Here is a 27897-nt window from a genome sequence, read left to right on the forward strand (position 1 = left end):
GGGGTCCCCGCACAGGCCCCGCCGGGCGGGGAGGGCGCGGTGGCCTCGCCGCCCGGGCGGTGCCTGGCCCGCTCCGCCTCCCCGCGCCGCGGCAGGAAGCCGGAAGCGGCCGGGGCGCTGGGCAGGCCGGCGGGAGGCGGCTGGTACGTGGGGCTGCGGGGCTGGGCAGGGCGGGCTCGGGGGTGGCCGCGGAGGGCCGGGCCGAACCGCGGTGGGCTGCGCCGGCCGCGAGCCCTCGCCGCCATCGCGCTGGTGCCGAGGGGAGGCGGCAGCCGCCGGGCGCGGTGGTTGCGGTTCCCGGGGCGGCGGCGGGGCCTTTGCGGGAGCTGCCGGGTCGCGGGCGGCGGCGGCGGTGCGCCCCGAGGGAGCGGCGGGCCCGGTCGTGCAGCGGCTGGAAGGGACGAGGCGCGGCCGGCCCGTGGCCTCTGCGGCGTGCCCGGGGCCCGGCCCTTGTCCCGGTCTCGGTGACTTCTATCCCCGCGAATGTGACTCAGGAAGCGGCGTCGCCTTCGTGGCCGTAGGAGTTGTTAAAGTTTCTCGTCCTGCTGTGGGGATGAGCCCCGGTGCTGTGCCTGCCCGTTCCCTGCCGAGAGAAGGACGTGGCCCTCCTTTGGTTTCCAGGAGCTGCAGTTCCAGACAGGCCGAGTCCTCTACCTGCATTACGGGTTGGACAGTCCGAGAGTAGGGGTGATGAACAGCACTGGAGCCAGGGTTGTCATTTGTTTTGTGTGCCTTTGGAAGAATGTTAGGGTTCAAGCAGTACTTTATGTGGCCAAGGGCAGGGTATTTCCGTGATTGAGATGCCAGCTGTTGGACTGGAAACCCCCTAAGGAGGTTATTGCTGAAGAAAGCAGGGGTAGGAAGCAGGAGCTTTAGGGAGAGAAGCTTATTTTCTAAGCCTTGAGAGAGGGCATACAGGGAAGTATAAAATGTTAATAGTAACAGACTGTGAATAACATTTATTTGGAGCTTCAGCACCTTGTCCGTTGGCTTTGGTGGCATATAGGATCTCGCCTGTACACAGAAAGAGCCATCACTTACACTTCATCATCTGTCCCTGCTTGCCTGGTGAAGTTGTATTTTGCAGCTGTCAGTCGGCTTTGTGTGCTTATCCCGTGTGCCTGAGGTAGCAGAAAATTCCTTCTTAGTTAGGAGCAGGCAATATTCCTGCTCCAAAGCATCGGGAGTTAAAAAAAAATAGCATTAGCAATGCAGTCTTTTTTTATTACGATCCCCTCTGCTGATAGATGAAAAGAGTAGTAGCATGACCAGAAGCAGAAAAATTTTCAATAAAAAACACCTAAGCAGCCCCCAAGCCCCTGAAATGCTAATGAGTCATGGGGGATAATAAATCAAACTGCTAGCTGGAGAGATTTCTTTAGATGTATGTGAGGAGCTTTTGACTCATCTAATACCAGTCCATAAGTGAGATGTGTAAAAATAGCAAGTTCAACATTAAGTCTAGTGACAGAATCAATCATACAGTTAGACCCTTTTAAAATTTTTTTCTTTATTATTATTTTCATAGGAAACCCTTAGTAACTTGATGTAGAAATACAGTGGAAGAAATTAAGAGAAAACTTGAGATGTTGAGTATTTAGCAAAGATCAGTTATGACTTTGTCAGAGAACACAAAGTATTAAAGGAGGCTTAACATGTTAATTGATCTAATTATTGTAATTTGAAGGTTAAAGCTGAATGAGACTTTATACCTTAAAAGTGAAGACTGCCAAAAACAGTATACTCTTTTAACAAAAAAAGGGTGATGGTGCAACACTGACTTTGTTTTGCAGCATAATATGTACCCTGGGATTAATATTGCTATATTTATATCTGTATTTTGTTTTAAGAGTGGAAAAGCCCCAGACCTTGAGAATACATTAAATGACTTTCTGGTCTGGGGTTATTCTTAATATCCACTAAGTGATAGTGAAGATCATCTGTTGCAGTCATGTTCTTTTGTTTTTTCATCCATTGACCTTTGTGCATATTTAATTATAGATTAAGACTGTAAAGAAAAAGAGCTGATCTTGTACATAAGCTTCCTCATCTTCATTATTTTGGGAAATATAATAATTCAGTCTATTAATGGGCTCCTAATTTTTGTTTTTATTTGAATAGATTTCGATGAAGAATTTCTATGCACTGTCTGTCTGATTAGAAAGGATTCATTATGTTTCTGTGTCTTGCTATGAGTCTATGAGTGTTGTTTTGAAGTAAATCACAAAGTACATGCTTATTGCTAATGTGCCAGCTGGCCTGTTAGAAGCAGGAGTTTAATTATGAGAGGAATGTTTTAACTTGAAGATTTTACAGATGGTTTGCAAAGCAGGTTGTGCATTATTTCTTTGCATCCTCTCTTTGGTACCTTCTGTGTCTGCATCGTAGATAGCTCATTGGCATCTACAGTAATTGCCTGATGGGAGAGGTCATCTTATCCTACTATTGCAAATTGTCTTGTCAGAGTTAACCAATTGTCAGGGTTGGGAATGTCGTGTTAGGGTTTTTTTTGTTGTCTAGATTTGACATAAAACCTTTTGTCCCTTCCAGAGGCATTAAGAACTTTGTCAAATTTTGCAGATGGCATTGCTGCGTGACTCTCAATTAGCCGCAGAGTAATGTCGGGTCTTTGCTTTGTGTCTTTGCATTCTGTGCGCTACATGTCATTGCTTGGATGTTTGGGACAGCTTTGCAAGAAGCTTCACATGTCACATGAGCAAACAGCTAAAGCAAAGTGCAATCTGCGGTCACTACAGGCAGAGAAGCGCGCTCAGGGACGTGTGCGGTCTGCAGCGTGGCACGGCGGGACAAGGGGCAGGGCGGCTGCCCGGGCAGGCTGGGACAGTGGCGGCCGCCCTGCGGCTCCCTCCGCTCTTCTGGGTGCGTGCGCACTGTGCGGCTCCTGTGCACCAGGGTGCCCTCAGAAAGTGCCGCTTCTGGGAACAGACACAGGAACTTCTTCAGCAGTTTCAGGAAAAGCTTCTTTCTTTGAATATCAGTCAGCAGTTTCCTGTCAGGTATCACGTGCAAGTAACATGCACTATCCCCTGACAAGCTGAGCAAAGACCTTCGCTGTACGAGCTTCTCTGGTCCAGTTGACATTGTGCACGTGTTTTTGCCTCTTTTCTATATATTTTGTTACTTGATCATTTCAACACCAGGTACAACAGTAAAGAGATTATAAGATTTTCACCTTTCCATTTGATCTTTCAAACAAAGTTTGGGGAATACAGACCTTAAATGCAGAGAGGTGTTGTGTCAATGGCATTAGTTTTGATTGTTTGGCTTATTTTTGTTTCCATGTTTCACCTCTTGTTCCTCTACTTGGTTGTTCTTCATTCTCCACGTCTTTGGAGTTTTAGTTGGGGTTTGGACATTTATATTTTCTTCTAATTTAAATAAGTCCCTTTCATGTATTTTACTAAATTGTAATTCAGTGTATTGAACCTTCTGTTTTAAGGTGAAAAGAAAACTGTCTGATCAAAGAGCAAAGATGCAGAGCACTTCAAATTACCTCTGGCTGTTGTCTGACATTCTGGGACAGGGAGCTACTGCAAATGTTTTCCGGGGGCGACAGAAGGTTTGTGAGGAATTTTTATATGCAAGTAGCATCATGAAATCAACAAAAAAAGTTCAAGACTTAGGCCTAAAGCAAATGTATCTGTGTAATTATTCATGCTTAGTTTTTTCATTTTTAGTATTTGTCCATTGAATTAGAGTTCTGTAGTTAGATTTCTAAGGGTTTGTTCTTAATGTTGCATTATTTTTCCTTGTAAAATATGTAATTCTTCATTACTTCTTCATTTTTACGGAAAAAATAAAACTTATTCAAGAATTTGAATAGAAACAAATGACCTACCAGTTTCTATTACATGATCCTATTATATATATATCTTTGTTAAACTGTCTTTTCTTTGGTTTTTATCTGTTCTTTTAACACCTGTTTTGGTGATTTTTATTGGGTTTTTTTGTGAAATATCATAGTGGATGAGGCTTTTGTTAGTTGTTATCTGTAAGTCAGTGCTTTTTATATGTCTTCTTGGTGACATGCCTTGAGTAATCAGTGCAAAATAGTAATTTTTTTTGCTGTGAAAATGCATACATAGCTGAAGTTCATGTTGCAATCTGAGTGAGGAGCTAAGAGGACCTTACTTGTGTAGGTCATTTGTTCCTATGAATTTCACAATACATCCCACAAAGCAAAGATATAATCACAAAGTATAGTTCACAAAGTATAGTTGTGAAAGTTGCCTTACAGTAATGATAGTCTGTGTGAAATCAGTACAAAGTGATTTGTAAGATACAGTGTTTCTGTGTTCCACATTTAAATGTGAAACAGCATTAAGCAATAGTTTAGCCGTTAATTTTGCTTTTCTGGGTAAGTGAATTTCAGCACAGAATGATTCCCCTGTAAACCATGGTTGCATCTGTCATCACCCTCACTAGTCTGAGCCTGGGACCTGCAGCTCCTTGTCAACGGGAAAAGCTTTTACCTGGGCACCAGTAGTGCATGGGAGTGTGCTGCAAAGCACACCTTGTCTGACCACAGGAAGGCTGTGTCCTTAGAAATGATCTGTTATGCCAGCTGCTAGTGCAGGCTTCTTCCTAGAGTGGGCACAGGAAGATGCTTTGCCCTGAGAGGGGCAGGAGTTGCACCTCCAGCTGGTGCTGTTGTTGCCTGAGTATGTTGAGGTTTAGTCCCTCTGGAGAACTTAAATCTGATTAAGCTCATGATTGTTCTCCTGACACATATTATGTGAGTTTTGAACTGCTTCAGGATTTTACATGAGTGCCATGTAGTGCTCGAAACTGCCTTTGAAAAAAACAAACTACTGGTTTATCAGTATAAACAGAACAGTAAAGAGAGAGCAACATTCAGCTACCAGAAATTGTCTTTTAACTTAAGCAAGCAAAGTATGTGCCTGCCTCTCATTGATTAGTACAAGTAACTCTTGCGGAAAAATACTTTTCAGCTAAGTTTAGGAGTAATTTTTAAATGTGTAGCCTTTGTTATACTAACAGTTCTCTTTTTTTAAGAACTCTTAGGTTTTGTGACCTAATGAGTTTCCATTCAGCTAGTGTGTTTGCTTCTAGTCTATATTAACTACAGCAATTTTATTTTTTTAGCAGAATCTTTATTTCCACCTTAACACAAAGTAGTATTTTGCAATATTTCTAGTCTGCTTATACTCACATGTACAAAGAAAATCTGAAAATGCGTGGATAATGTCTATGTGTACATTTACAGTTTTTTGCTTCTGTTTGATGAGTAGTTTGTTTGTTTTCAACAGAAAACTGGGGATTTATACGCTGTCAAAGTATTTAACAGTATAAGTTTCCTTCGTCCTGTGGATGTTCAGATGCGAGAGTTTGAAGTATTGAAGAAACTAAATCATAAGAACATTGTCAAATTATTTGCCATTGAGGAAGAGGTGAGGAATTGTGTTTGTGATCTGAGATGTATGGAAGTAACTGCAGTAACTGTTTTTTTGTTTTATCCACAACCATAAAGTGTACAGTTACATTTTTAAAGAATGGTAACATATATGATGATACAAATACTCCCACCCAACCACCACCATATTTTGATTTTCTTTCTTCTTTGTTGTTGTTGTTGCTGTAAGAAGGAATATGCTTGCTTTTAGTAGGTGAAATATCTTCAGTGAGTAGGCTCAGGTAATAAATCTTATCTCGAGAATCCACCTGTCCTAAGTTTTTTCTTGAATTAGGAGTTTTAAGGTATCTGCATGTATTAATATTTAATAGTTGAATAATAGAACTGTTTATAGTTTAAGATGTTTCGGTAATCGTGACAATTTTATGCTTTTGCTTTCCAACCAACTAAAATGCTGGCATAGGATACTATTATACAGTAGTATGATACTATAAATTGGAGCAGCTAAACTGAAACTGAGACCAATGAGTTGAAATGACCCAGATGATGAGATGAGTGAAGACTAAAGAAGGACAGTTGATGTTCTTAGCACTTATAGTGTGTAGTTTCTCGCTTGTCCACCTGTCAATGCCGCTGTCAACCTGCTAGTGCCTAGAACTTGAGGTTTTCTTAGTTATTTTCCCCTCTCCAAGTTGGAATACATGAAACAATATAAAAATCCACCTGCACTTCTTTTGAAGATCACCAGAATGTAAATTACGATATAACTACAGGTTTTACTTTTCTATTTTGAAAGTAAGGTCTTGTGATTATAGGTACTTTCTGACATTGGTGTCACAATAGTCAGATTCTTAATCTCTTTTTGTTTGTTTTTTTTCAGACAACTACTAGACACAAAGTACTAGTTATGGAATTTTGTCCATGTGGAAGTTTGTACACAGTTTTAGAGGAGCCGTCTAATGCCTTTGGTTTGCCAGAGTCTGAGTTCTTAATTGTTTTGAGAGATGTGGGTATGTAGACTTAGCTCTTTGGTCTAATTTTTTGACTGAAACAATCTCATACTTGTTCTATTTATCTTGAAAAAGCAAGAGACAAATTTAAATGACTTTCAGCTATTTGAACAAATTAATATGGTCATGTGGAATCACATATTTATATTTATGTTGGTATAGGTATCTGCATTAAGAAGTAATTTCTGTGTAAAGTATTGATGTATTTTTTTTCTTTATTTCAAGATTACTTTTCACGTATTGAACAGACTTCTAGTGATAATTTCAGAAGAGTTAATTAGAAAAAATATTATGGTTTACATGTGTTTACCTGCTATAAATTTTACTTTATGGAAAAGATGTTACTGAGAGCAAGAAATGCTGTAATTTAGCTGTTTGGGAAGAAAAAAAAGCAATCTGTGGTCATGGTCTTTCTGTTAATTATGTGTCCCTTCTCATTCCCATTTCCCAGTGAGAACATAAGCATGTCTCCCTAGCATCAGTTGCAATTCAGTGTTTGCACAGAGTGTGTCACAATGCGTACATGAATTCTGTATTTGTTTTTTCAATTGAAGTGGCTGGGATGAATCATCTCCGTGAAAATGGAATAGTGCACCGTGACATCAAGCCAGGCAATATAATGCGTGTTATAGGTGAAGATGGGCAGTCTGTTTACAAACTTACAGATTTTGGTGCAGCAAGAGAACTTGAAGATGATGAACAATTTGTTTCTCTCTATGGCACAGAAGAGTATTTAGTAAGACCATACGATTTAATTTTCTCTTGAAGAAATGTTTGAAGCCTGAGGCCGTTCATGATTAGAGTTGAATAGATCAAGGTCAGGTTGTTGGGAATTAGTATTTAAACCTTTCTATTACAATTGTTTTCATAACTTTCCACTGGACTTTTTCACCTTGGGTCATGCCATCTTCTGCTGGTGTAAATACATCAGCCTTGAAGTAATTTCCAGGTCCAGCTTTAACTGTTGCCTTGTGTGAAAGGAGGAACAGTGATATTTTAGTTATGAATATATTTGCCTTTATATCTGTAGATGTGTTTTAGTTTGTGTTTGAGCTACTTGGATGATGTTAGGTGTAGTTAAGATTCACATGAAAACTTGGCTAACCAAAGAGAGGCAGATAGAGAAGTATCAAGACAAGCACCTTAGGATGATTTTTCTTCCTGCCGTGTTTCCCCACGTGTGAATCCCAGCTGATACTCTCCTCTGCTATGGATCTTTTTTCCATTTGGTTTCTGTTGTTTCAAAATCATCCAGAGGAATACTGAATTTCTTCTCTTTTTTAGTGGTCTTTTGCACTAGTAGTCACTCTCCAGCTGAATTGCAAAATATTTTTTGCAAACTTTTTAATAAAAGCAGCAGTCATACCTAGGAATATAGTGATGTTTGTCAGAATAGCTTAAGCAACTTCTATGATACAAGCAGGCTTTTCTTTTTTAAAGAACTGAAAGTTTAGATTGACAAATTACCTTGCTGTGAAAGGATAGATTGGGTTTTTTGTTATAAAGCTTCATAAAGCAATTGTAACTTATTTTTCTCTTTAGCATCCTGATATGTATGAGCGAGCAGTTTTGAGAAAAGAGCATCAGAAGAAGTATGGAGCAACAGTTGATCTGTGGAGCATAGGGGTGACCTTTTACCATGCTGCTACAGGGAGTTTGCCTTTCCGACCTTTTGAAGGACCTCGTAGAAACAAGGAAGTGATGTAGGTAATTTAGAAGGAGAGTTTTATCTGTTGGTAAATTAAATCAGCCCTTGAAATGCTTTTTACCAAGGAATCCTGCACACATATAGAAAAACTTTAAAACAGAGAAAATATTATAGGAAAAACACTCTCTGGTTGTGGTATAGCCCCAGGAGACAGCTCAACATTACACAGCTCTTCACTCACTTCTCTGTAGTGGGATGCGGGAGAGAATTGTAAGGGTGAAAGTGCAAAAACTCATAAAGAGTTAAAGACAGTTAAATAAGTTAAAAAAAACTCCACAACAAACAGCAGTCCTTGCCTCTTAAGCCCAAAGGGAAACAAAACCAAGGAACACAAGCAATGCAGAAAAATCCCCAGTTGCTCACGAGCAGCCAACTGATGTGCAGTCAGTCCCTGACAAAATGTCACCCTGGCAAATTCTTTCCCACCTCTTCCTTAGCTTCTGTTGCTGAGCAGTATGGTGTGGAATATCCCTTGGGTCAGCTGTCCTCCTGTATCCACTTCAAACTTACTGCCTGCCCCCAGCCTACTTGCTGGTAGGGCAGTAGAAAAGTAGAAGAGGCCATGATGCTGTGTAAGTGCTGCTCAGCAATGGCGAAACATGCCTACGTTATTGACAATGTCTTGGTCACAAATCCAAAACATGGTACCATACACTGCTATGACAGAACTTAACTCTATCCTAGTCAAAATCAGTGGAAACATTCTGCTTCGACAAGGATTTTACTGTGTGGCACCATAAGATCTAAATTAAGCATTTAAATTGAAAAAGACCTGAATTGAGCTCCCCCAAAATACTGGTGTTTTTCCACACATTTTTCTTTCAGCATGGCACTAGGCTGGTCTGTTGCAGTGCCATTTATGTAACTTGGATACTCAGGCGAAATTATGGTATTCTGAAATGGGGTTTCAGTGCTGCAAATTTTTGTTGTCCTTTAAATGATGGTCTTACCCAGCAGTCTTGAAATGAGTGCACTACCAATGAGACTGACATTTGAGTAGTGTAGTTGTGGACTGCAACTGCAGATAACAGGGATGGCTCCTGGATGGAAAACAGAAGATATGCCTATGATGTGACGATTCCTGTTTCATCTTAGTCTGGTTCTTTTTTGTTTTTCTTTGTGTTTCATTATAAGAATAAAGCAAAGTGGTACTTGGAACCTCAAACACATCAATACCATCTCTGTTCTGATGCTCCATGTAAAACTGACTCCAGTTTTCTTAGTTGAAGAAATTTTCCGTCTTGTGATTTTTTCACATAAGAATTCTTGTTGTAGCTGCTTGAGAGATGTTTTGTATGAATCTTGTCCTCCAGAAAAAGAAAGCACAACTGAAATACTCTGTTGCAAAAAGTCCGTTGATCCTCATTCGTTTCATGAAAAATTTGACGAATACTTGCCTGTGCAATACAAAGTTAAACAATGCCAAATTTTGTCCGGATTTCTGGATGTTCCTTCTCTATGCCCAAACAACTTTGAGGTGGCTAAATGTTCTCTGTTGCTGTGGAACATGCTTGAAGTTAGCATGTTAATGTGTAAATTGAACTAAATTGACTTTGGTTAATTAACTCTTGTGAAAACCTTTGTTTACCTTCAGTATGCTGGAAATATCTCCAGAAGTTTTTCCCAATGCTGAGGTAGACAAAGTTGCTTCTCCAGCATAGCTTTTTGTTCTTTACTCTTTTAGCTCTGCTCTGTCAGCTTGTAAGTGAAGCTTCCTAATTTTTGCACCATCTACAAATTTAGGCCAGCCTGTCATTTAAATTTGCATTTTTTCTGCCCCTTTGAGGATTAATTACTTGACCTATGCATGTATAAGAGGTAGTAGTTGAAGTTTCTATCATTTTTGTAATGTATTGCAGGTATAAAATAATCACTGGAAAGCCTTCTGGTGCTATTTCTGGAGTACAGAAAGCAGAAAATGGACCTATTGAATGGAGTTGGGAGATGCCTATTTCTTGTAGCCTTTCAAAGTAAGTTTCAACTTACAGATGTTCACAAAATGTTTCAATGCCACTTGATTGGGCTTTTCCAGTTATTTTCTGGGATTGTGTTTTTGGAGTAGAGATCTGACGCCGTTTTTTCTTTGAACTCTTCAGTACGTCACTACAGTATGATATTTGGTTATCAAGTGGTTTTTTTCTTCCTATCCAAATAGTTTTATGATTGCTTATTTACAAATGAGCACATCTGATGTGGTTTGAGAAGAGATATTATTACTACATTTTTTCCACCTTCAGGAATGAAGAATCAATAACTTTGATGGCCCTCATTTCTTGCAAGAATGTGACTGTTCAGACATGACAAAGATTAGGCAGTAGGAAGGAAATGATAAGCAAAGACAATTCAGAGGCTTACTTTTTGCTAGGAAAAAGGTCACATCAGTGCATTTTAGCACATACTTGTATCTTTTCAATTTTATCATCATATTTTTGCTTCATGTGTCCGTAATATTCAGTAGGAAGAGCCATGGAAAATCTAATTTTGGTGTGACTTTGAAAACACCTCCTGTAACCCATTTACCCATTTTTCTTCCTGAGACTTCTTCGGTACTTTAAAGTTACTAATCCTTTAATGATAAAGGAGAAAATAGATTGTTCTATGAAGAGACTGTAGAAACAAACTTTTTTGAAAGCCAAATATGTACATCCTTAAGGGGTGTAGAGTCAAAGTCTGGTTTATATGAATTCATTAGTTTAGAATGTGCAGAATTTGCAATTTGTATGTGTTTTTCATGATACTGCTCATTTGTTCCTCTGCTTATTCTGGATAATTGAACTGCTTGAAATTATAAAGGAAGCAGATTTTTTCTCATTAAACATCTGCTCACGGTAGTCCTTTTAAGTAGTATTCAAACAGTATTCAGTGTTATAAGTTTAGTACTAAAGTGAGTGTGCTTGCAAGCCACTGCAGCTTGCTCCAGAATGTTACCGGTTCTACTGCTGGATTCAGGCTTGATGTGTACATAATGTTGAAATTTTGGAGAAGTTGTTCAAGGTAATGCACAGGTGGGACCCATAAAGTTCCTTACCATTCAGGTGCTCAAGGTATGCAAGAAATTTAAGCTGACCTTTCTTCTAGAATAGTAACAACTGTAAGGGAATGGGTAGCACAGGTTTTTTTGCAGCATTGAAGCTGCATGTGCAGAGTACTTATTTAGCCCCATCTCAATCAGGATGAATTCTTAGTGTTGACAGTTTAAATAAAACTGTCAACACTAAGAATCTTTGCTAATCCAGCTGATTTTGATTGAAAGCAACATAGTGTGCTCACTCAAGCATCACCACCAGCAAATCCTAAATGGCAGTGGCTTCCTTCAAAATGATACACGTGGTGTGTGGGGTGAGCTGGGTAAAATGCTGCTAGGGTGTAGCCAGTGTTCTCAGCTCTACAATGTAGACTTAGTAAATTTTAGTTAATTTTTGCAGTGTGACTGAAATTTCTCAAATACAAAAAAACCCAAAAAACTTGATAGATAAGCCTGAAAAGAAAAGACTTTAAGTATATGTATTAATGAAAAACAATAGACATTGCCCTTGAACATTTTCTTGCTCAGTGTAGGAAAAAAGGCACTAACGTATTCTTTAAGGAATAATAGATGTGTACACATGAGCGAGGTCAAATTAATTATTGTGATTGGTTGCAAGATAAAACATTCCAAGTAGAACTAAGTTGTCTCATCTCTTCCTGGTGTCCTCTAGGGGTCTGCAAGTACTACTCACACCTGTCCTTGCGAATATTCTTGAAGCAGACCAGGAAAAATGCTGGGGATTTGACCAGTTTTTTGCAGAGACGAGTGACATACTGCACCGAATAATAATCCACATCTTTTCATTACAGCAGATGACCTTGCACAAAGTTTATATTCACAACTATAATACGTAAGTGCTCTCTCTCTTACTTGCTTTACTTTACTGTTGTTCAGACTAACAGCACTGTGACCTCAGATCACCAGTTACAAATTCAGTAGCCTGTGACCTCATGTCACCAGTGTTGCAAATTCAGCAACCTCTCCTTGGCAGTTTATCTGAGGAAGTAAAAGGGCACTATTCTCCTGCATAGTCATAGTGCATATAGAAACACGTTGACCAAAAATAAAAATAATGTCCTCAACCATACAAAATTCATACATTGTCTCTGGTGTAAAACTCTCACAGGTGTTCTGAAGTGGTAATTGGTACAGTTTAGGATCCTGATTTGTATGGGGTTCACTTTATGAAGTGCTGATGTTAAAAGGTGTAAGACGTACAAACAAATGCCTTTTCTCTGCTGTTACAGATAATACAGAGCACATATTAATTTCTAATACACGGATACGTACTGTTACTTCATCAAATGTGTAAATACAGTTCTGCCCACTTCAATTTTTCTTTTCTATTCCATCACTTTTTTTTTGAGAGAGCCCAAATACTGTTTTTGCAAAGAAGTCTTGCTTCTATTTTTTATTATTATTTACATGTGTGATTATTTATAAACTAGCTGTAGTATTAAGAAGCAATAGTGTACTAGTGCTGCACAGGAGGCAAACTGGTTCTTCCCATTAGTGTACTGAAGGATTTTCTTCTTTGTGGGAGGTTTTGCTAGTTTGATTTTTCAGTTGCTGTTCTGGTAATAGGCTTTTGTGGTGGGGTTTTTTTGGGGGGAGAGGTATGGTGGTATGAGTTCTTATGCTTGTATCTATTGATTGCTGTAAATAAAATTCCAAAGTGTCTTTGCTCTTCCTTATCACTGCTGTTTTAGGAAATTATCTGGCTATCTGTTAGCTTACTGGCTGAATTTAATTTTTTGACATGTAAAACACCAGACTTTGCTTTTGGAGAGACCATCCATCTCCTTTCAAGAAAAGGATATGCCTTAGAAAACTTAAGTAGGCTTCCTTCCCCTCATTTAGTGTTGCCTGTTTTTACTGACCTTCAGACCAGAGCAATTTTGTTTAGACAGACGTGCTTTGGCAGATCATCAGAGCTAGAAAGGAAGTTTGATATTTTGCAGGAAATAGCTTTTAATTTTGTAACACAGCAACCTGGGGTCTTAGGCACCATGCTACTGCTTTTTCTACTTAAAAGTCAAGTGCTTTATGTGTAAACCCAGTTCTTAATTAATCAGAAATAAAAGCAATTTTTATTTAAATAATACAAAATCTGAATTGCTGAACTATTGTAGTGAATCTAACTGCTGCCGATTATGTTGTTTGTATTACAGAGCTGCTATATTTCATGAGTTGGTCTACAAACAGACAAAAATACCATCTCAGAATCAAGAACTGATATATGAAGGTCGGCGCTTAGTACTAGAGCCTGGCAAATTGGCACAGAACTTCCCCAGAACAACAGAGGAGAATCCTATCTTTATAGTAAGCAGGGAGGCTGTGAACATTGTTGGATTAATCTATGAAGAAGGTATATGAAAGTAATTTCCCTTTTTTCACAGCTATCTTTTGTAAATAGTTTGGGTTACTTAATATAATTGTTTTATGTATATTATGTCGTAAAAATAGTGTTGGAAGTTTTCTTTTGTTGATATCTGAAGTTCTGAGTATGCAGTCCAATGTTTTTCAAAGTTGCTGAGTATCCAGAACATTTTTATAGAAACAGTAGATGCTTGTAATGTTCCAAGTCCTTTGAAGCTGAACATTTGTGTGTTAAGATGTAGTGGTGCTTATGGAGTTATGAACCTTTTTGAAACATAACACTTTAAACAAGTAGAAAGAAACATTTTAGAAAGTAACTCAAAGCTGGTTCTTTTGTTCCATTATTCACTAAGTGGAAAGTCAAGATTTACTTTTTTTTTATTTGTCGTGAATGTGGTTAGCCTTTCAGTTAACAGAGGAGGTCTTTACAATGTACATTTGCTCAGAAGATAAGGTAATACCATAACAGGGGGAAAAGAAAGAAATTAAGGTTTTGAATTTCCATTTATCATTGTGAGGCTTTTAGAGGGTCCTGTGCCAGAGCCCTTTTTTAATAAATGGTGAGCAGGAGGACATGGCTGCAGTTGAGGGGTCAGTGTTGCTTTTGTCAGTATGTCCTAAATACTGACTGGTCTGACTAGCTGGCACTCCCACAGAAGTGCTGAAGAATGTGGGGTAGGAGAGCTCTTTGTGGAAGGATCAACAGGGCTTTAATATTCTGTCACAGAGCTTTCCGAAGGAGCCAGTGAGCGAGAGAGATTCAGGTGGTAGGGGCTGCCTGAGGTTGGTGAAGTGCTACCCTTAGGAGCCTCAATGAAAATAAGCAGCCATGTGATGAGAAGGTAGTGGTCTCCTATGTGGGCAAACATGGTGCTGAAGAACAGAGAGAAGCAGTTGGCTCTCTCAATGGAGAGAGATTGCAAGTGGAGACCTGCATGAATTCTGTGCTGTGCAGCATATTCAGAAGTGAGTCTGGAAAAGGAAGGACAATTTGCTAAAGATATCAAGTTATTTAAATCAGTTAAGACAAAGGCTGGTTTAAAGGAGCGCATGCGAACAACATGATATTAAAAGGCATAAAAGCAGTGTACAGGGTGGGAAGGGAATACAATCTGAACTTTTGAAGTCTCTTCTCCAAAATAATAAAATACAGACACTTGTTTTATGTTTCAGTTTTACTTCCTAAAGTACATCAACGTTACGATTTGGATGGGGATGCCAGTATGGCTAAAGTGAGTAATTACCATTTTAAATAATACATCTGTCTTGGGTAATGAAACTGAAATGAAAGCTACTTAATTTTCAAATTAATAATGTTAATATAACTATTTTAGAATGCTAATGAGGATACTGACTGATAGAAATATATTTATTACCAAGGATCTAAAAGTATATTAATGCAAAATATGGTTTGGGTTTTTTTTTTTTTAAACCAAACCCAAAGTCCAGTCTTCTAAATTCAAAGTGCTCTGTTACTGTATAATTCAGTGCTGGTGGGGAAAGGAGCCTGACACTATGTAGTCCTGAAGTGAGTTAGAGGCTTCGTAACTTCTAATGTTGCAAAATTTAACATTAGAAAAATAACTTCTGCTCAATAGAGAGGAGTCTGTAGGACTCTGCTGGGTGGCGTTTCTGTTGCCTCTTTGAAACTTTCAGAATCTGTGGGAGACAAGTAAAGGATGTTGCATTGTTTTGGTTGTTTTTCTAAAACTACTGAATGTATGCACAGCCTTGTTTGACATTGTGACGACCACTTATGGGAAGTACTGACTGCTGAGGAGCCTTTTATTCAGACATGGTAATCTTGAAAATTATTAAGCAGAAAAGCATCAGTTGATACTAATTATTTAAAGTACTGAGAATTATAATATCTGAAACTTTGTTCTCAATTCTTAATAATATAGCAATCTTGTAGGTGGGATTGGGTAAATTAAGAGAGTCTTTAGCCTTAGAATTTAAAAAAGGGTCAGTTTTTGCAAGTTCCTTTTAATGTATGTGCTTGATTCCTGAAATATTGAAGAAGTGTACTTGCAACTTTGACAGAAGTAGTAAGTTGCATCATTTTTGTTTGTAAGATTTGTTTTCATCCTTAACAGGTGCTTCAGCATAACTGGAAAACCCATGTTTAGCTCTGCCTTCATAATGGCTGTTTGGTTGTTGCTGGGTTAAAGCTTAGGCCAAGTTGCACATTTTAAACTGCCATCCTCACGTTGCTTACTTTTATTAATCTGTGTTGCTTTGTTGTGATGTATTGTCTTGAAGTAATTGTTAAGAAAATGCCAGGTCAGTACTTATGCTGGGCTTTTTTCCTCCAGGCAGTGACAGGTATTGTATGCTATGCCTGTAGAGTTGCCAGTTCTTTGCTACTTTACCAGGAGCTGATGCGAAAAGGAGTTCGATGGCTAATGTAAGCAATTGGCTGCATTTTATTATGCCTTTTTTTTTTTAATTGAGATATGACTTGATTATCAATACATAATTCTGCAATCTCTTGATATCTTGGGAAGTTTTGTTTGTCCTTGAGTAAGGATAGGCTAAATTTCTCCCTTTTTCCTGTCATTAGGGAAAAAAAACTTCTTTTTTTTTAATAATTAAAGTTAAGGTGTTTGCAAATTTACTTACTTCTGTGTATAATTTAAGTCTAACTTTTGGTAACATGCAGATGGAACAGCTTGCACAAGGTATTTTTATATGAGGATTATGTTAATGCATCTCTAACTGAAAACAATTTCTCTTGGCAATTATTGCTGCAGGAAGATTACTGTAATACTGATTGCTGGTGGGATGGCACTTGAGTACTTTTATTCATTACTTTATACATTATCGACTAATGCTTCACTTTTTTAGTGAAATAATCAAGGATGATTACAATGAAATGGTTCATAAAAAGGCAGAGATTGTCATCAGGCTGGATTTCTGCAGCAGAAACATTGAGAAAGCTGAGAAAATGTGAGTAGAAGCACTACACCATACACATTGATTCTTCATTATAATTTTTAATGACAACAGTATTATAAGTTATGATTATTTGCAGTGTTTTTGCATATAAAAATTAAATTTGAGTCAGCATGGATTTTCTGATGGCACTGACTTAAGCAGATTTAGTCATATATGTTACTTGAGTTACTAGAGTATTAATTTCGCTGCTTAACCTAATAAGAACGGGGAATTACTAATTGTGGTAACTGTATGTGTTCTTTTTCTCCTTCTCTGACTCAGCTCATTTGCTTTTTTTGACTCTAGAAGCTATACTAAAGCTTGGACAAAGAACCAAGTAGCTTTGCTTTTCATTAGTGCTTTTGCTGCTGTGTTTGGTTGCATATGACTGCAAATACTGCCCCTTAGACAGTTTTAAGACTGTAGCATTTTCTGTGTGCAAGGAATTTCCTTGTTGAAATACAACACAGAGCAGCTGCAAAAAAAACCCCAAACAACCAAGCACAGCCCCCCCCCTTGGTCCCTTCCCAGGAAGGTGTTTTTCTTAGGCAGTGTGATGGGAACTTTATATAGCACCTCTTCTTAGCATTCTCCTATGGGTGGCAGTTTTCCTGTTCAACCTACTGCCAGTCTTTCCCAAATGCTCTCTTAGTCATGGGATTTTCTGAACTTCTCACCAGGCTGCTCTGAAAATGCAGATACCCACAAGGTGATTACACACACATATAGAACCACTAGGTTTGCAGAGTAGACTTAAACCTGTTGGAGCTGCTATGCCTGTGCAAATTGAACACCTTGTAGTGGTAATTGTGGATGCTCAAGGGTTTGACAGATTTGCTATGTGTGTGCCAAACCTACCTTAAAACCCAGGTGTGTCTGTTTGTATTGGCTTCAAAAACACCAAAAAACCACAACAGTGAAATAGTGAAGTTGGTAACTTGTGAGATAACACCTGTGCAGCCTAGACACAAATCATCAGGGCCAGAATCCAAACTCCTCTTCAAGCCCATTTGCACTAGTTGGCAGGACTAGATCTTGTTCATTCTGTGTTTGGTTCAGATAGTTTCTTCCTGCATTCAGAAGAAAACTACTCAGAAGAAACCACTATCACTTCTGTTTTGTAACTCTATTGTGCTCAAGAGTACCTCAGCAGTAGTTTGAAAAAAAATTGCATTCATTTGCTAACTGGAGTAGTTCTCATGTGAACAGAAATTTTCTGTTTGCACATGGTCTTTTGGCCTCTTACAAAGGGGCAGGATTTTCAGTTTGTTTGACTTTGCTAACTCCATAAACGTCTTCTAAAGGACATGTCCTCTTATTTGTCCTTCCTTTTTAAGGCTGTGCTTCAAAGCATGACAATGCAAAGTCTTTATTTGAAAAGGTAAATAAAGCATTGAACTTAAGTGAAGCATGTGTTTTTTGAAAGCAGTTGAGGTGTTTGTGATGATGTTTTTTAAACTAAAATGTACATGAGACTCAAGAGAAAAAATATTGTCCTGAATAATTTATTTGGCACTTGAGCTATGGTCATATGGAAAGTATCATTATGAACACATGGTCCTACTATCCCAGCCTTTAAATATTTAACCCAGTAAGTTTGCTCAGAAAAGCATTTTGTTACATTGAAGTATTAGTGGGTTAATGACTACTTTAAGTACCTTTAGTTTGATAAGATTTAAAAAATTAGTTGATGAAACGAAATAGTCTTCCACTGCCTGTCGAGTACAAGTAATAAAACTAGAATGAAGAATTCAGGAATGGAAATTTCAACTTTATTTTAACAGTTCCAGTGTAAGAAAAAATCAAGGAATGTTTTTTTAAATCTAAAATCTTTCCATTGTTAGTGACCACTTAACTTTGTCAGTTTCATGGTTGTTGCTTGACAGAGACTGTATTTCGTATACAAGAAGAGGCAGTTACTGTTATGATCTGTATTCAAGAAATACTTTGAGTGTATTCACTGCTTGTTTATTTTTTTTTCAACTGCTTTCTTTTGCTGGACAGATACGAAAATTTGATGCAGATCAACTTGGAAGCATCAGAAGTGGATGAAATTTCAGAGATACACACAAAACTCTTGCGCGTAAGAGTCTGACAAAGTTACCCTGTCATTCTGAAAATGGTGTTTCTACAGAAAAAGCCAAATACATGATAACACAGGCTTCTGTGAATAACAACTCTGAAATTTTAATGTAGCTTCTAGATTGCCAATTGTTAAGATTTCCATACTAATGTGAATATCTTTCTGAAAACAGAGCAGATCCTTTTATATTAGCTCAATGTAGGGAAAATGGGTTCTTGAAAATAAATTCCTATTTTCTAAAATACTCAAGAATTATAACCCTGAAATATGTTTTGCTTTGCTATTTTTTCATTTCCATTTTTTCCTTTCCTTAAGGAATTACTAATTACTTTGTTGGCTTTCTAAAAGCCAACACACTTCAAAGTGATCTGCTTTGAAATGTGCATCATGTTTCCAGACATGAAAGGAAAAATTGAAAATAACTTAATACACTGGGAGCAGATAAAAAGTTCTCCATTCTAAAAGGAAAAGATTATAAGTGCATTTTTATTTTGAAGGTTGTATGAACTGCAGAGAAAGGAAGGTATGAATCATGTGTATAGTTATTATATGAATTCATAATAAACCAGAAGAATAAGGGTAAAGTAAATAGAAGTAAATAAGGGATTTATGAAAGGGTGAAAGGTAGTGTTGAAAGAAAGTAAATTTTCACTAACAGAAATGCCAGCATCAAATATGATTCTTTCTTTAGTGATACCTTGCTTAATCTGCTTGAGCTAAGCCTAGGCAGATAATTGGACATATTTCTTTTATGGAGATCAGTGAAACAAACAGGTTTGTAGTATTAATGTGCTCAAGTAGTAATCGAGTAATGTGCTCAAGTAATAATTTTTCATTTTATCTAATGATAAGATTGAACCTTCTTGCTTTTATGTAGCTCTCCAGCTCTCAGGGCACCATAGAAACTAGTCTGCAAGATATCAAAACCAAACTTTCTCCTGGTGGTTTACTGGCTGACACCTGGGCAAATCAGGAAGGCATGCATCCAAAAGACAGAAAGTGAGTAACTACTTACTGTTCTCATATGTATTGAATTCTGCATTGTAGTTCACAAAGTTCATTAATAGGTACTTAAGTTTATGTATAAAACATCTAATTTTCTTTCTTTTATCACTCTAGTCCAGAAAGGCTGCAGGCACTGCTGTCTTCCATCACAGACATCTACTATCAGTTCAAAAAAGACAAAGCAGAACGAAGTAAGTAATTTATTTGATTCACTTTTAACATAGAATGTAATGCAAAGGACGGGTCAGTCTTAGTTTGACTAGGGTATTAGTGGTATGTGTGGACAGTTAGCCACAGTGCATATGTCTGTAGGTCCTTAGTGTGATACCATGCTAAAGCTCTTATGAATGAAACATCACTGTCAGTAGCATAAATTTGAGTTGCAAGACTAGAGAGGAGGAAAAAAGTGTATGACCACTTTGACCTCTAAAAAGAGGGAAACTGTGTAGGAAATGGGTAAACTTAGTAGAGTTTTGCATAAATACAACTAGCAGAGTTAGATTGGTAACGTTTGTCATCTGCTCTGATCCTAGGGCTTCCTTATAATGAAGAACAAATACACAAGTTTGACAAGTAAGTTTTGAAGTTACCTTTGGGAACTACCATGATTGCCTTCAGGTTCTCCAGATGCTCTTGCCAATAACCCATTCTATTAATTTTATTGTAAATTGTAACCTCTTTGGGATTGCTTTGTAAAAAATTTCTTTAAAAAATTTTAAGTACATAGAGGTACTAGTGTGTGATAATGAAGTGCTTTCTGGCTGTAAAGTGTTTTCACTGGTAGGCCTTCTAAAAGGAAAATACCTGATTGTTATTTGGGTATAAATGTTTTGTAGGAAGTTCACTTCTTCCCTCTTGTTTTCAGGCACGGAAAAGCCCTGAGTAAGATCAAAATCACTTTGTAGCTAAGGTGGAGATAATTTTCTACAGATGAGTAAAATATGGACTAGCCGAATGAAATTCTGGAATGATTTAATCTTACAGGAAATATAGCACACAGAATTAATTTTAATGCCATTCTCTGTGCTTGCTTAAGATTGTCACTCATGCAAGCATTAAGCATCTGTGTGTAACTTGGGTCTCTAAACTCCCATAGTTTCCACTGATTTTATATTGCTGTACTTGTCTCAGGATTTATTCTGTTCCTCATATGCAGATGGCTAATGCCATTTAAGTTGCCCTAAAATATCTGAGACATGCTCTGAGACTGGGAGGTAGGACACAAGTCAAATGGGAAACCTGTCAAATGGACAGGTAGTCAGAAGCAGGGCAGGATATCTTTGCTAGAGGGGAGGGAGGGAGGGGAGGGGAGGGGAGGGGAGGGGAGGGGAGGGGAGGGGAGGGGAGGGGAGGGGAGGGAGGGGAGGGGAGGGGAGGGGAGGGGAGGGGAGGGGAGGGGAGGGGAGGGGAGGGGAGGGGAGGAGAGGGGAGGGGAGGGGAGGGGAGGGAGGGGAGGAGAGGGGAGGAGAGGAGAGGAGAGGAGAGGGAGAGGAGAGGGAGAGGAGAGGGAGAGGAGAGGGAGAGGAGAGGGAGAGGAGAGGGAGAGGAGAGGGAGAGGAGAGGGAGAGGAGAGGGAGAGGAGAGGGAGAGGAGAGGGAGAGGAGAGGAGAGGAGAGGGTTGCATGGAGTCCTCCTAGTGGCCATCCAGTAGCTGAAGGGGGGCCTACAGGGAAGCCAGAGAGCCACTCTTCATCAGGATCTGCAGTGATAGGACAAGGAAAAATGGCTTCAGGCTGAAGGAGGGGAAATTTAGGTTGGGTTCATTGAAGTTCTGCGCTGTGAAGGCAGTGAAACACTGGAACAGGTTGCCCAGAGAAGTTGCAGCTGCCCTATACCTGGCAGTGCTCTGTGACAGGGGTGTTGGAACTAGATGATTTTTATGGTCCCTTCCAACCCAAACCATTATAAGATTCTATCTCAAATGATGCTAGATGCTTATGCTTAAGTAAATAAATTATTCTCCCAGTGGCTGGTCAGTTGCATGGTTCCCTAGACTTTGCTAAATGCTGCATGAATTTAGACACCACTTACATAATTTTCTAAAAAGTCTTGCTCTTCCTACCATGCATGTGGCTTCACTGACAATTACAGATAGAAAGCTGTCATGCAGAGGGCACACCCTTGCCACTTGATTTTCCTGTAGTGAAAGCTAAACTGGATAACTGCCAAGCAGAGGGAGAGGGTTTTCTGCTACATGTCTTTGTCTAAGTGTATGATAAACTTCAAATAAGTATGCTTCATTTTCATAAAATGAATACTGGTATATTGAATACTGGTTTGAATACTGGTATATTTTCTACCACAGATATCTCTCTGAGACTGTACAGGTTTGAGGTTCTAAGTCCATATTTTTTATACTTGGTTCACCCCACAGGGAAGTGGCAGTGGCTTTTGTTAAGGACTGTGTGCTGTTATCAGCAGAGGCTGGCCTTTTTAATACTTATCTCTAGGCAGATAAGGGAGCGGCACTCAATTTGAATTTTATTTTTCTGGTTGAATGATAGGTATGCATTCCTGATGACAGTCCAGCTACACTCTAGCTACAATTTAAGTAACAATATGTGTTATGCAAGACTTTACAAAATACCTGAAGTAGGTGTTGGTCTGTAGTGTTCCAGTATCCCTTACCCTTACTTGTGCAATGCATAGCATGGTGAGGCAATTACACTGGGACTACTGTCTGCCACACTAACAAGAATTGGGTTTTGTTTTCCTTTCTTTTCCTTTTCTGCTTTTTTCTTTTTCCTCTTGTCATAAAATTAGGCTGACACAAAACTCCTGTTCTTTTTCTTGCAAGTATGTTACTCAATGCAAAGGATTATTCATATATGCTAGAAGTTCCAAGTATCTGCAGTAGGCAAATATGAAATAATTAGGACTTCTGTCCTTTCAATTTAGAATTCTGAAATATACCAGCTGACTCAAGGAAGACATTTGACCGTTTACTCATATACAAATATGAATAAAAATACAAACAAAGTGGTTCAAATAATTTTCTTCCTCCCTGCTGGGATATATTTTTGAAACATAAATTGTCAGTTCCTGTAGAATGTTGAGTTCTTACACACTACAACAGCCTGAATAAATGTGGCTGTGCAGATTTTAAGTCCACAAACCTTTCTCCAAATTTCAGAAAGTTAGAGGAATGGGGTTTTGAAAGCAGTATGACTGGTTTGGTTGTTTCTCTGTTGCAGGCAGAAGCTGTATTTGCATGCTACAAAAGCCATAGCTCTTTTCAAAGATGAATGTGTCAGCAAGTATGAAGCATTTTTGGATAAAGCTGAGGACTGGACAAGGCAAGCTATTGATTTCTTTAATATTTGGTAATGTTCATTGCACCACTTTTATATAAGCAGCTCTTAAAGAAAACTCTTTCTCTTTTAGGAAAATGCTTCACACAAGGAAGCAATTACTGGCTCTCACCAACCAGTGTTTTGGGATTGAAGAAGAGGTGTCCAAATACCAGGATTATATAAATGAGGTAGAATGCTTCAAAATTATGGGAAGCATTTGCATAGTTAAAAGACTTCCACAAATTTTCATGTCAATAGTGTTGCTAAGAGTGAGTCTTACATTAATGCAGTTGTATTTAAATACAGGCCTTTGTGGGTGCTGTGGTCTGCAGTAGCTTCATTGCCATGTCAGTGTGGACTGCAGGATGATGTTATTTTTTTAGTAACTGAGTAATGTGATTTTGTGAATTGTAACATGATTTTGGGATTTGGTGGGGCTAATTTGGTTTGGGGTGGTGTTTTTTGTTTTTTTTTAAATTTGCATGGGGTTTTTTTGGTGGAGTTTTTGGGTTTGGATGATTTGGGGGGTTTCTTGGTATTATTAGCAATTCCCCCTCAAAAAAAAAAAAATCATTGCAAATGGATGTGGGTTCATTGAGAAATGTTCTGTGCAACTGTTACCATAATATTTTCAGAGGACCTAGAACATTATCCTAATTCTCTTATGAAGTTTAAAAATGCTGCTTCCATAGTCAAGATTATGGGATACATACTTAAGGATGTTAAACTAATGATTTGGATGGTGACTCTGCAGGGTGCAAACTTATCAGAATTACCTCAGGATTAAGAGAATAAGAGCATTTTCATGTAGTGAAATTATTATTTTGTATAAAGGAAATGTAAATGAACAAAAAGCCCTGGCTAATTGTAAAATCAGTTTAGGAATGATGGACAGCAGCATTTTACTTGTTATTTGTATTTTAGTTGCACTAAAATACAAATCCATTGATTAGGATCCTGCTGCCCTAGGATATCTACAGACATAACAAATAGATAATTCTCCCTTTCCAGAGTTAATATGAAAGTATTAGATAAGAAGAAGGAACAAAGCAGGGAATTATTTGTCATGTCAATACAAAACTCGCTGTGATGATCTCATCTTGGAGCATATCAGCCACCTTAGTACTGTAATGAATTTAGGAGATATCACAGCAACAGAGAATTTAAAAAAGGCCTTTAAGGTGGGCATCAAGATATGCATTACAATTTCTATTGTAACTTAAATTTCCTTTTTATCTTTTACAGTTACAAGATGCCCTGCCACAGAAAATGTTTGCAGCTTCCAGTGGGATGAAACACACGATGAATACAGTCTATCCAAGCTCAAACACATTAGTAGAAATGACTCTTGGGTGAGAATTTGTAATGGGATTGGTGTAATCCTGTATGCTTGCTATACAGGGAAATTGAAAAGAAAATTAAATGACTTAGTGATTGTTGTATAAAGATCAAGAATTCTAGATTGCTGTAGTGGTGGCACAGATGAGGAAGTGAGTGGGGGATAGCACTGATGTATCATCTGTCTCTTTGTAAATAAACAACTTAACCCTTCCCTTATTTTGTATATAATGGCAAGTTGCTGAAAACTGTCGCGGTGAGTGATCAGAGCAGGTATCTATCCCAGTGAAAACTTTAATCTTTCTTTTGCTTCTTGTTACTACAGGATGAAGAAACTAAAGGAGGAAATGGAAGGTGTTGTTAAAGAGCTGGCTGAAAACAATCACATTTTGGAAAGGCAAGCTATTGTTTTCCTTTTTGGGGCTGAAACTAGGGGCAGCCTTAATTTGGTACATTTAGATCCTGAATTTAAACTAAGGGAACAATTCTTTAATGTCTTAAATTGTAAATATATTTTGAGCTGTTCAAATGAGGTATAACAAAAAAATAATTACTTAAAACCTTGGAACATGGCTGTGTCAGAATGATCTTACAGCAATTTTTGTGGTATTTTTGTTTCATGTTACTTTGGTTTAGCTATAAATATTAAAATAAAATAATATATAAATAAAATATAAGTATAATAATATAAAATATAAATATAATAAAAATTCCTGTTGCACAGATGGATCAGTTCTGAATTTAAACACAATAATGTTGCAGCAATGCAATGATGTCTTGCAGTTCCTCCCATTTAGATGTTATTTTTGACAGCCATGGAATTACATCAGTCTGAATTAATGATTTTGCAGTTTTCAGATTGCTTAAATAAAGTGAAGAGGCAAACATATTTCTTACAATCCTGAGTGGGTCTTGTCATTATCACATACAGACTGATGTTGATTTTTTTTTCCTATGAAGATGAGAAAATATATAAAAATAAGTATCTCCTGAAAGTTCCAGGGTAAATTGCTGGTAGAATGGACTTCAGCTTCAAGCTGAATTAGTTTTGTTTTGTTCCCCACTCGCAGTCCCATACTTGCAGCAAAGCTTCTTGTCTTCCATCTTCTTTGCAAATACAAAAGTTGTGTACAAATGCCTCTGTTGGCATGTAGCAAGGGAAAGGAAAACCCCATAAACAAATTAAAGATTGATTCTATAGTCTAGTCAACCACCTAAAAATATACTGGTTTTCTGCTTTAGATTTGGTGCCTTGACTATGGATGGTGGCCTGCGGAACGTGGACTGTATCTAGCTTCCAAAGGACCTGAAGAGGACTTGTAAATTTTTTCAAAGGGAAAAAAATACTGTTGGGACAGTTGAAAGCAGATAATAAACCTGGATCCAGGATTTTTTTTTTTCTTTCAGCAACTGTAATATTAAGAAAATGTAAATATGTATAATATGTAAATACAAAAGAAATATATATCTTTTCTTGGTCACTTTTAGGATAGAATAATTTCTGGCAGGGAATTGAGCCCCTTGGAGGATCTCTGAGGAGTCCTAAAGGGAAAAGTATTGTTGATGAAATTGACATTTGTCTGCTTTGAATTTTGCCCTTTTTTTCAGAATGCAATTTAGTCTTCATTGAGAGGACTTGCAGTACTCCAAAACACTGTTGTATAAAGGGTATTTTGGATATCCTTCAACAACCACTGTATGTAGGAGTCTAGCTGAATGACTTTGATCATCACAGTACATGATGAATGTTTTAAATGAGATGTTTTTAAATGAGTGTGAATAGGGACTAAGAGTGCAGATAGGACAGAACAGAAATGCATTTCTCTTTCCTTCACATTCAAACTGTTAATTCTCTTCTACCTGAAGAAGCAAATTCACAATATTTTTTTAAGTTCTCTAAATATTTGGTGCCGTGTTGTCTGTAATCATTTGACTGCTTAGTATATGGAAGTTTTGCACTCCAGCTTGTCAGAATGAATGTAAAAATTCATTTTTTGGAGTACAGCATTTTCAGACTTTCCCTGAAATCTTGTTACTCACCACAACAGTGGGTACTTAGAACAACTTCTTCTTAATCTTACTTGCAGGTATAATTTTTTAAAAAGGTTAAAAATTTGGTATGAGAAGAGTTTGTGGACAGTCAGTAGACTGAATAGTATCACACCTCAGTAGTAACTGAATAGGGGAAAATAAGGTACCAGTCTAGATTTGAACAGGGACCATTCCCACTGCTGCCTTACAACTTTGGTACCAAACTTTGATGGAAAATTTAGTAAGACTATATTTATTTTCCAGCATCAATAGTTACTACTTTCAGTGCTACATGATTGGGATGCAGAGATGCAAAGTGAAACATTCTGCTCCAAAATGCATAGGAGGAGAGCAGGAAATCAAAAAATTTTGGAAACATCCATTTGTTTAGATACTACAGATGTACATACTTGTTTCAGATGAGCATGCAAATATTACAGAACTCATTCCTTCTTTGTGGAAACCTGGCCATGGACGTTCAGTGGTGTCCAGTAACACTTTTCATTGCTGCATTACACCTGTGAGAGCTGGACCAACTATATTTAGAATTTTCCATAATTACTGGTGGAACATTTAGGTGTAAACTAAACAACATTGACCAGTGATAGCATCTGATTTTGTGATGCTTATTTCCTGCTTATCTGTCCAGGTCAGAACACAAAACATTTTAATTTCATTTTTAGAAAATATTTGGAGAGAAACTTAATAAATTTATAAATGAGTGTGTCATGTAAAAGAAAAGGAAACACATTTGCCTTGATGTCCAAGACCTGCATTCCAGTGTTCTTGGTGAGAATCAAAAAAGGGAATTTTTACACTCATGTGAGCAGCTTCTGTCTTTGTCACCCAAAAAAATCTAGCTATGCAAAAGGAGTGCAAAAGTTTATCACACATCTTTCTTTGGCATTCTTAGCAGTTTTAAAATACTGAAATTATGTCTAACTGGAATGTTTTAATGCCTGCTTGTACATTTGTTCATTCACATCCACAGTCTCACTGAGTATCAGTAAAACACATGAATTAATGTTAAAAAAATTTGGCTCTCTAGATGTGCATAAACTGTATTTTGTTTCCAACATTATAACACTTTGTTGTTTCAAAGTTCTTAATATTGAAAGAAATCAAATGCTAGGTGGAATATATAATTTTCAACTTCTTTATACTGAAGCAGTCTGAAAAAGAAAGTTAATTGTAGTAAAAGTATAGTCTGTATGTTGAAATATGTGCAGCATTTTTTTATATGTTTGAAAATTTTTTGTTATATTTTATGTTCATTTTAAACATTGCTGGCTTTAGTCTTGCTGAATACATCAGTAATCTTAATTGTGTTAAAATTTGTTTTTCTAAAGCAATTTTAACAAAGCTGTAGCTAAGGAACTTGAAGTAATCAGTTCATAATCTTCTGATTACGTTATTATGAAGCAAATAATTTTTCAAGTCAAAGCATAGTGTTGTACCATCAACTTTTTGCTCAAACTAAGTGTCCTGATGCTATGAATCTTGCTATTCATTTGCCAAAATAAGTAATAGAAAGTAATATATGGTTCTTCTTCCTGAAGCTGGTTTACTGGTTTGGGGGGTTTAGCTGAATATATTAATTATCTGTTACTTGAACAAACCTGTCTTCATATGAATTGTGAAAGTGCATGAGTGAACAGCTTAATGGCATAAATACATCATCAACCACTTA

The 27897-nt window shown here is 37.8% G+C and overlaps 1 protein-coding gene across 3 annotated transcripts; it reads left to right on the plus strand.

Annotated features, from left to right (window-relative positions):
- On the plus strand, positions 1–27897 carry TBK1 (TANK binding kinase 1). Of its 3 annotated transcripts, none has more exons than XM_030237975.2 (21): positions 1–143; positions 3461–3580; positions 5292–5432; positions 6276–6405; positions 6960–7141; positions 7948–8108; positions 9973–10083; positions 11812–11991; positions 13313–13509; positions 14694–14752; positions 15836–15927; positions 16368–16469; positions 18462–18540; positions 19418–19539; positions 19660–19736; positions 20079–20118; positions 22740–22841; positions 22930–23026; positions 24084–24190; positions 24502–24573; positions 25419–27897. In XM_030237975.2, exons 2-21 carry the CDS (start codon positions 3494–3496, stop codon positions 25468–25470), a joined length of 2190 nt encoding a protein of 729 aa, XP_030093835.1. In that variant the 5' UTR covers positions 1–143; positions 3461–3493; the 3' UTR covers positions 25471–27897. The 3 variants fall into 3 exon arrangements, with proteins under 3 accessions (XP_030093835.1, XP_018775229.1, XP_009093305.2); XM_018919684.3 differs by lacking the exon at positions 1–143 and adding an exon at positions 551–711; XM_009095057.4 differs by lacking the exon at positions 1–143 and adding an exon at positions 863–2880.

The sequence above is a fragment of the Serinus canaria genome, chromosome 1A (assembly GCF_022539315.1).
Source record: "Serinus canaria isolate serCan28SL12 chromosome 1A, serCan2020, whole genome shotgun sequence".
Lineage (NCBI taxonomy): Eukaryota > Metazoa > Chordata > Aves > Passeriformes > Fringillidae > Serinus > Serinus canaria.

Coding starts and splice junctions, on each gene's coding strand:
- TBK1 (XM_009095057.4), top strand. CDS start 2,713: ATGAGCAAACAGCTAAAGCAAAGTGCAATCTGCGGTCACTACAGGCAG. Junction 6,406..6,959: donor AATTGTTTTGAGAGATGTGG/GTATGTAGACTT, acceptor TTTCAATTGAAG/TGGCTGGGATGAATCATCTC. Junction 10,084..11,811: donor ATTTCTTGTAGCCTTTCAAA/GTAAGTTTCAAC, acceptor GGTGTCCTCTAG/GGGTCTGCAAGTACTACTCA.